Here is an 8939-nt window from a genome sequence, read left to right on the forward strand (position 1 = left end):
AAACGTTTTTTTTTTTTTTTTTTTTTTTTTTTTTTTGAGACAGAGTCTTGCTCTGTCACCCAGGTTGGAGTGCAGTGGTAAGGATCTCAGCTCACCGCAACCTCCACCTCCCAGGTTCAAGAGATTCTACTGCCTCAGAGTCCTGAGTGGCTGGGACTACAGGCACGTGCCACCCCATCTGGCTAACTTGTGTATTTTTTTGGTAGAGACAGGGTTTCACTATGTTGGCCAGACTAGTCTCGAACTCCTGACCTCAAACAATCCGCCTGCCTTGGCCTCCCAAAGTGCTGGGATTACAGACGTGAGCCACCGCACCTGGCCGCCCACACCTTCCAAGCCCACCATGCCACTGAAACAACTCCCCAAACTCAAAAGGCAATTTCCATCCCTTAATTTTATCTAACTTACCAAAGCATTTGATACTGGCAACTCCGTCCTTGAAAAGCCCCTGCTTTGGTCTTCATGCAGCCACAGCCCCTGGTTTTCCTTGCAGTCCCTTTGACTGCTTCTCCTCTGTTTCTTTCCCTTCCTGTCCTTTAAAGCAGTGGTGGCCAAACTTTTTAGATTTCAACCCTATCAGCACAAAATTGGAAAGTAGCCTTTCTCTCTTCTCTCTGTCCCTCTCATCCTCTCCATGTAAAGTATACACTTCTACTATAGTAATAGATTATGTATTTGATTTGTGCTATATTACAAAGCACAAAAAAACAAAAATTTTAAAAAGGATGAGATACCTGTGTATATTTTTCCCAATCTAATAATGAGAAAACATCAGATAAACCCAAATTGAGGGACAGTCTACAAAATACCTGACCATTATTACTCAAAAAGAGATAAGATAAAAATAGATAGGCCAGGCATGATGGCTCACAGCTGTAATCCCAGCACTTTGGGAGGCTGAGACAGGCAGATCACTTGAGGTCAAGAGTTCAAGACCAGCCTGGCCATCATGGCGAAACCCCATCTCTACTGAAAATACAAAAATTAGGCCAGATGTGGTGGCTCATGCCTGTAATCCCAGCACTTTTGGAGGCTGAGGCGGGCAGATCATTTGAGGTCAGGAGTTCGAGACCAGTCTGGCAAACATAGTGAAACTCATCTCTACCAAAAAAATACACAAGTTAGCCGGATGTGGTGGTGCATGCCTGTAGTCCCAGCTACTTAGGAGGCAGATCACCTGAGGTTGAGAGTTCAAGACCAGCCTGACCAACATGGAGAAACCCCATCTCTACTAAAAAAATACAGAATTAGCCAGGCGTGGTGGCGCATGCCTGTAATCCCAGCTACTTGGGAGACTGAGGCAGGAGAATCACTTGAACCCAGGAGGTGGAGCTTGAGGTGAGCCAAGATCGTGCCATTGCACTCCAGCCTGGGCAACAAGAGTAGTCCCAGCTACTTGGGAGGCTGAGGGACAAGAATCGCTTGAACCCAGGAGGCGGAGGTTGTCGTGAGCTGACATTGTGCCACTGCACTTCAGTCTGGGTGACAGAGCAAGACTCTGTCTCAACAAAGAAAAAAAAAAAAAGATCGCTAGATAGACAGAGAGATAGATAGAGGCCAGGTGCGATGGCTCACACCTGCATGTAATTCCAGCACTTTGGGAGGCTGAGGAGGAGGATCACTTGGGCCCAGGAGTTCGAGACCTCATCACTACAAAAACAAACAAAAAATTAGCTGGGTATGGTGGCATGCACCTGCGGTCCCAGCTACTAGGGAGGCTGAGGTGGGAGAATCGCTTGAGCCTGGGTGGTCGAGGCTGCGGTGAGCTGTGATCACACCAGTGCACTCCAGCCTGGGTGACAGAGTGAGACCCTGTCTCAAAAACAAAAACAAAAAAGATATAAATGGAAGTTCTAGTACATTCTTCTGGCATCCAAATGGATCACCTAGCATATTCCACATTGAAGATCCGAGGGCTCCATTCTTGACTTTTATTACTTTCCTATTCTACATCTCTCCGAGGCTGAGCCCAACTACTCCTAAGGCTGCAAACACCAAAAACACACCCAATTCACCATCTTTCCACACGCTTCTCCTGTATTCTCTATCTTGATGGATGATACCACTTTCCAACCAGTGGCTGGAATCAGTTGTCTTTAAATCCTTCCTCAGCAACACAGCTAATTAGCCACTGAATTTCATCTTTCTTTCTTATCTCACAAATCCTTTCCCTCTATGTCCAGGGCACACTCTTCAGGCCCTCACCAGGTATGCTAGAATTGGTTGCCTTAAGACCCTTGTCATGCCTCTCTCCAATCCAGACTTTCCCATAACTGCTTCAAAATACAGATCTGACCATTCACCTTCTGCTTAAATGCCTCCTCTCACTGCCCAGAGACTCTGAGGCAAAACCCAAAGCATTAACACCCAAGTAACCTCATCAACATTATTTCTGGGATCTCCCCAACTTAATCCCTGTACATTTTAGCCCCACCAAACTAACTGCCCCTTTGCTCTCACATCACTCTGCTTTTACACATGCTGTTCTGTTTCAAATACCTTTTCTTCCCACCCCAACTTTTCAACACATTAGCCCTGGGAGGCACCTCCTATGGGAAATTTTCTCACCCTCCCCGTCTGGGATAAGTGTCCTTCCCTCTAGGAACTCCACTATACTGTGCTATGATCATCTATGAATGGTGGATGGAATCAATTAATATAAAATGGGTCCTATCTCTCTCCTCTTCTACGTGACATCACTTCAAATTCCATGTGTTCACCCTTGGCCTTTCTTCTCCAGGCTAAATATCTGAATTTTTTCAAATACTCCTCATGATGTGGTATTCAAAACCCTAGTTCCCTTCCTCTCTCTCTAGGTCCCTAGTTGTCTCTCTAGTTTGGCAACACTGTTTTAAAGGATTTCTATTTTTGTTTCTGCCTGGAATACAGAAGTCAGATATCTTAAAGATGTTTTCCATTACATCACATTTAGTCATTGTGGAAAACAATAATCGAACCTCATCTGACAAGACTGAGCAATTCAGAAGCTGACAGGATCAGGTTCTTGTTCTGTATGAACTCGGCTATGCTAGTAAGGAAAGCATGTTCAAACCGTGTGCAGAAGCAATTATTTTATCTCAGACCCAAAACAAAAAAGCCTACATCCCACTGAATCAAAATAATATCAGTCAAAACATTAAAACATGGAATCTCAATAGATGTTCAGTTAAACCACAGGATCAAAGGGAATATTTTTAAAATTTCAAAAACTGAATTAAAATTAATTCCCTCAAAGTATCTCAGTAGATCAGAATGACCTATCCAGAGCCAAAAACAGAAGAAACAAAAAACTTGAAAATGTTTGGGGCATGGATACAACGTAACTATCATTAACACAGAAAACCCCTGCACCTCTAGGGACAGAGGAGATCTGCAGATTTCAAGAGCATACTGGTGCAGAATTAAATCGCCATTCCAAAAGCAGGACCTCCCAACACCTCACACAGGTTTTTGGTTTGTTTGTCTGTTTGTTTGTTTTTGCTTTTGAGACAAGGTCTGGCTCTGTTGCTCAGGCTAGAGTACAGTGGCACGATCTTGGCTCACTGCAACCTCCGCCTCCCTGGTTCAAGCGATTCCTGTACCTCAGCCTCCTGAGTAGCTGGGATTTACAGGCGTGCCCCATCACGCCCGGGTAATTTTTGTATTTGCAGTAGAGATGGCGTTTTGCCATGTTGGCCAGGCTGGTCTCAAACTCCTGACCTCAGGTGATCCGTCTGCCTCAGTCTCCCTAAGTGCTGGGATTACAGGCGTGAGCCACCGCACCCGGCCTCCCATAGGTTTTAAACTGACACACTGAGGATCAGAGCACCCATTCCTCCAAACTGTTCTCAACTTGGCCTCTTGTTCACTACTGTGTGTGCCTCCAGTCTCAGCCCCCATTACTCTCACATTCTCATACAGTAATAGCGTTACCTGTGCAACACAACATATATAATGGAAAAGGCCCATGCGCTGGTACCACCTCATCTGAAATCAAATTCAGCTTTGCTACTACCTGTTTAGCATTGGGTAATTTAGGTTGACCACCCTGCAAAACGAAGAAGATACCCACTTCTAAGTACTGCTGTCAAATGAAATACATTACCACATGATATGCAATAAGAGGCCACGTATTAGCTGATTTCTTCTCCTCTTGCTGAATGCTTAGGAACCTAGGTTCTACTCAGAAAGCTACCATGTATTGACATGTGACCCTAAAAATGTGACTCACATCCTAGTTTCCAAATCCTTAAAATTTGGAACTGTGACAAACCATTGAGAGGTGCTTTGTATTCGCCTTAAGAAATAATCATATAAAAATAATGACTCCATCTCAACTTTTGTATCCTGAAATATACATAAGGGAGGGGAGGGGAAGAGATTTCAGCAATTACTGATGACAACCACTAGAAATGAAGACACCGTACAAACGCAAAACATCGTAGCAGCTAAAAGTCTGCCTTCCCTTCTTCGCCAGCGGGCTGCGACTCAATGAATCCCACTTCATTGAGAAATGTATCTCCGTACTCTGAAGGGCCTCTCCAAGCGGAAGAGGCCTGCCGGACGCGCCTTCCTCAAAGTGGAGGGTGGAGGCCGGCTCAAGGGCCCCCTACGCAGCCCAGCCCCGGCCCCGGCGGCCCGTGAGGCCGCGCCGCCACGGCAGATCCGGAGAAGATGCTGACAGGGAGGCGGCTGAGGCGAGGCCGCCGCTGACGGACCGCACTGCGGCACCTGCCTCGCAGTCACTCGCCCGCGGCCGACCCCGACCCCCAAGCCCCGCGGCGCAGGGCCTCCCCAGGCACGTCCTGCCCGCCCCCGGCTCCTCACCCGCCACCAACGCCAGGAGCACGACAAACACAGCCATGGTGCCGCGCCGGCCGCAGCAGTGCGGGGCGACACGGAGCGGGGCGGCGGGACACGAGCGACAACCGCAGCGTGAGGGGGTGACGCGCTCGGACTCTTCCAGACTCCCGGGGCCCGTCCCTTCGTCGCGTCCGCTGGGACAGCTGCCGCTTTCGCCACCAATCACCAGCTACGTCGCGGCCTACGGAAGAGACGTAACTTGGGAAGCGACAGTCTGATAGGCGGGGCTTAAAGTAACGGATGGAGAGTTTTGCCAATGGTAGGCAGCGATTGAAAAGTCAGGCAGTCCCGCCCCCCCGGTCGGTGATGACTGGTCACCAGATGGGGCGTAGGGCTGGTGGTCAGAGTGGGTGATGGAGCCAGTCGAGAAGTCCCGGAGCCCACGGGTTTGAGGCTGCCTCCCGAGTGCAGACCTTTCTGCCAGTCTCGAGCGACGGTCTCCAACCCGGATGTCTGTCTTTCCTGGTCGTGTGCCTCCGCCCGGCTACGGACGCCAGCTGTGAAAGGCGGGGCTGGTTGGGATTTCGCTCTAACAGGTACACAGACACCGAGCACCTGCTGGGAAGAAGCCAGGCGCAAAGGGGAACCCCTGCCCTCCACATCGTGGTGCCAGATAAAATACAGGACGCCCAGTTAAATTTGAATTTCATGTAAACAAGATTATTTGTTATTATGTCGCAATTAGTTTATGGGACATACTTGTATTGAAAGAAGTATTGCTGGTTATCTGAAATGCAGATATAACTGAGTATCTTATATTTTGATTCGCTAAGTCTGGCAACTCTACCTCCAAAGGCTTTCCAATCTACAAGGAGTCATGGGACAGAAAATTAATTACTTAATTTGTCCATTCACTCAGTTTCCAATCTGGGCAAGGTGTTCCATGAGGATGTATGAGGGCTAGACATAGTAATTAGACCAGGATCCTCCCCTTCCGCAGTTCATAGTCTTTTGTCTATGATATGAGGCAAGAAGGGACACACTATAGCGTCTGTAGGTAGAAAATGATGCCCTAGCTGGTGACCTTGAAAGGTGGAAATGATTTCATATCCAAGGATAGGAGATGGGGAGATTTTTTCAGTGAAAACTGTAGGTAAGATGGGGAGAAAGCCCCGTCAGGTTGAGCATCAGTAATCAAATAAGAGATTATATGAGAGAGGAGGCACAGAGCTAAAACTTTCAGTTAGAGACATTTATTGAGGATTTTAAATTGCACATAACAGACCTACACTAAGCCACTGAAGGCATTTGAGCATGATTTAGTGCACAAATGTAAAACAGATTTATTGTGGGTGGCGGGGGGACGCCTTACTGTTTCTTCAGTTCCCAGCCTCCATTTTCTTCTTGGAGTTTCCTGAGGGTGAAAAAATGAGAGTGAGTTAAAAGCAGTGACCCCAGGAGTTCCCCAGGTAGCAGACTCACCCTAGGAAAACCTTGCCCGACTGAAAACTGAATCAGAAAGACACTCTCAAAGCCAGGTGTGGTGGCTCACACCTGTAATCCCAGCACTTTGAGAGGCCAAGGTGGGAAGATCCTTTGACGCCAGGAGTTGAAAACCAGCCTGGATAACATAGCGAGGCCCTGTCTCTTTATTATTAAAAAAGAAAGAAAGCAAAAAAAGAAAACACTCCCTAAAAGTTTGAACTTTCTAGAACACACTATGCTTACCAAAGCCACTCTCAATTTAGGGAATAGAGTCGATTTCCTCACCTATCATCAAGAAACAGGAAACTCTCAAACTTGCTTTTCCTCTAGAGAATTTGTACAAATGGGACTTTAGAGAACTCTGAAAGGAAGAAGAGAGATTTTTCCATTAGGAATGTGAAATTATTAGCACCAAAATGTCTAAAGCACCCCTCCAAAACATTCACTCTAATGTGACTGACTAGAAAAAAATTAATCACTTTGTTGTTGTTGTTGTTGAGACGGAGTTTCCCTCTTGTTGCCCAGGCTGGAGTGCAGTGGTGAGATCTCGGCTCACTGCAACCTCCAACTCCCGAGTTCAAGCAATTCTCCTGCCTCAGCTTCCCAAGTAGCTGGGATTACATGCGCGCACCACCACGCCCGGCTAATTTTTGTATTTTTGGTAGAGATGGGATTTTCACCATGTTGGCCAGGCTGGTCTCAAACTCCTGACCTCAGGCAACCCGCCCACCTCAGCCTCCCAAAGTGCCAGGATTACAGGCGTGAGCCACCACGCCCTGCCAAAAAAAATTAATAACTTCTAAAAATTCATTTTTAAGCATGATAAATTCACAATCTCTTCACACCAACTAAAGTTTCATTCTTTGTCCATCTTTCTGCACGTCTTAGAACAGGTTTTGAATCACAGGCCCTGCAAGAGCTTATCTAAACCTTATTTAGGGACATAATCAGCTAAAAGTGGAGCAGACCTCCTGCAGTTTCATCCAGCTTGAGGAAACAGGGAAAGGAGTGAATGTCGCTGTTCTTAAAAGAGTTCTAGTACATTCTTATTTCTTTGAATTTAAGGAAGATGAAAATTTTGTAAATGGACTGGAATATGAAATAAATCCCCACCCCACCCCATTTCCCCAGAAAACCTTGCAATCTTTCACACTCCATTTATATCTTGAGAAATAACATCCCTTTTTGAGCTAAGGGCGAATAGCTTATTCTTTACATCTAAGGGCCCTTTTCACCTGAGGTCGCAAAGACGCATTGTTGTTCCTTACAGCCTTGGAATTTAGCAAGATAAACATTGTTGGAAGCCCTCTCCTTGTTTCATAGATTGAGAGATTGAAGCCTAGGGAAGGGCATATGCACTCAAGGTCATATTCTGAATCGTCAGCAGTTCTGCTTTGTGAATGCAGCCCTGCTGATTGAATCTCTAGCGCTCAGTAAACAACTGGTGATGTACAGTTAACTTTTCCACTGAAGCATTTAGAGATGGATATGTGTGTGGCAGGGTAATACAATATTTGAAGTTATGACCCCATTTGTTAGCCTAAAAGAAGCCTTTCTCCCCCCTCACCCCAGGCCAAATAGGCAAGACTCCAGCCATCCGTTGTCCTGAGGGGAGGACTCTCAGGAGAACCAGAAAACAAATATCAAATTCTTGGCTCTTGAGTTTGAAAACTAGAGGTCCCGATGCAAGATTTGAAAGAATACGTAATTCCATTTGCTCCCTAAGTCCCGCCCTTGCCCCCCAATTAAATCCAGCAGTGAGTTCTGAGTGATCCCAGAGTGAGCTCAGTAACATGAGCTGATCCCTGCAAATGAGACATCCCATCCAGGAGCCCTGTGGAGGCCAAGATCATGCCCCTCTCACAGATCATGCAGTTAAAATTAAGAATTTCTGTTCTTCAAAAGGTACTGTATACAGTATGGAAAGGTGTGGGGGAGGGCAGAGCAGCTTGACAGTGCAAAAACCCAACTAATACTATCTAGGCGAGGTGATCAAGGTCAATACCAACAGTGATCGGTCATGTTGACAGTGTGTGCCCTTGATGTGATACAATGATAATGGCAGGCACTTCACCTCTATGATCTTCCTCCCCCAAACCCATCACCCCAGTCAAATCATGAGAAAAACATCAGACAAATGCCAATAGAGGGGCATTCTACAAAATATCTGACCGCTGCTCCTCAGAGGTAATCAAAAACAAGGAAAGTCTGGGCCGGGTGCGGTGGCTCACGCCTGTAATCCCAGCACTTTGGGAGACCTAGGCGAGTGGATCACTTGAGGTCAGGAGTTCCAGACCAGCCTAGCCAAAATGGTGAAACCCCATCACTACCAAAAAATACAAAAATTAGCCAGGTATGGTGGTACGTGCCTGTAGTCCTAGCTACTCAGGAGGCCAAGGCGGGAGAATCGCTTGAACCTGGGAGGCGGAGGTTGCAGTGAGCCAAGCTTGTGCCACTGTAATTTAACCTGGGTAACAGAGTGAGACCCTGCTTCAAAAGAAAAAAAAAATTAGCCAGGCATGGTAGCGCACACCTATCGTCCCAGCTACTGGGAAGGCTGAGACAGGAAGATCACGTGAACCCAGGAGGTTGAGACTGCAGTAAGTCAAGATCTCATCACTGCACTCCAGCCTGGGCGACAGAGGGAAACCCTCTCAAAAAAAAAAAAAAAA

General features: G+C 46.7%; 1 protein-coding gene and 1 pseudogene across 1 annotated transcript in view; one reads left to right on the plus strand and one right to left on the minus strand.

Annotated features, from left to right (window-relative positions):
* The window catches only part of ATP6AP2 (ATPase H+ transporting accessory protein 2), a 28249-nt gene extending 23226 nt beyond the window's left edge, over positions 1 to 5023 (minus strand). The window contains exon 1 of the mRNA XM_017882266.1: positions 4807 to 5023. Within this exon, the coding sequence (XP_017737755.1) occupies positions 4807 to 4843 (37 nt within the window). The 5' untranslated portion in view covers positions 4844 to 5023. The remainder of the gene's footprint in view (positions 1 to 4806) is intronic.
* Positions 5024 to 5139: 116 nt separating this feature from the next.
* The window catches only part of LOC108535855 (glyceraldehyde-3-phosphate dehydrogenase pseudogene), a 41364-nt pseudogene continuing 37564 nt past the window's right edge, over positions 5140 to 8939 (plus strand).

The sequence above is a fragment of the Rhinopithecus bieti genome, unplaced genomic scaffold (assembly GCF_001698545.2).
Source record: "Rhinopithecus bieti isolate Rb0 unplaced genomic scaffold, ASM169854v2 scaffold_1466, whole genome shotgun sequence".
Classification (NCBI taxonomy): domain Eukaryota; kingdom Metazoa; phylum Chordata; class Mammalia; order Primates; family Cercopithecidae; genus Rhinopithecus; species Rhinopithecus bieti.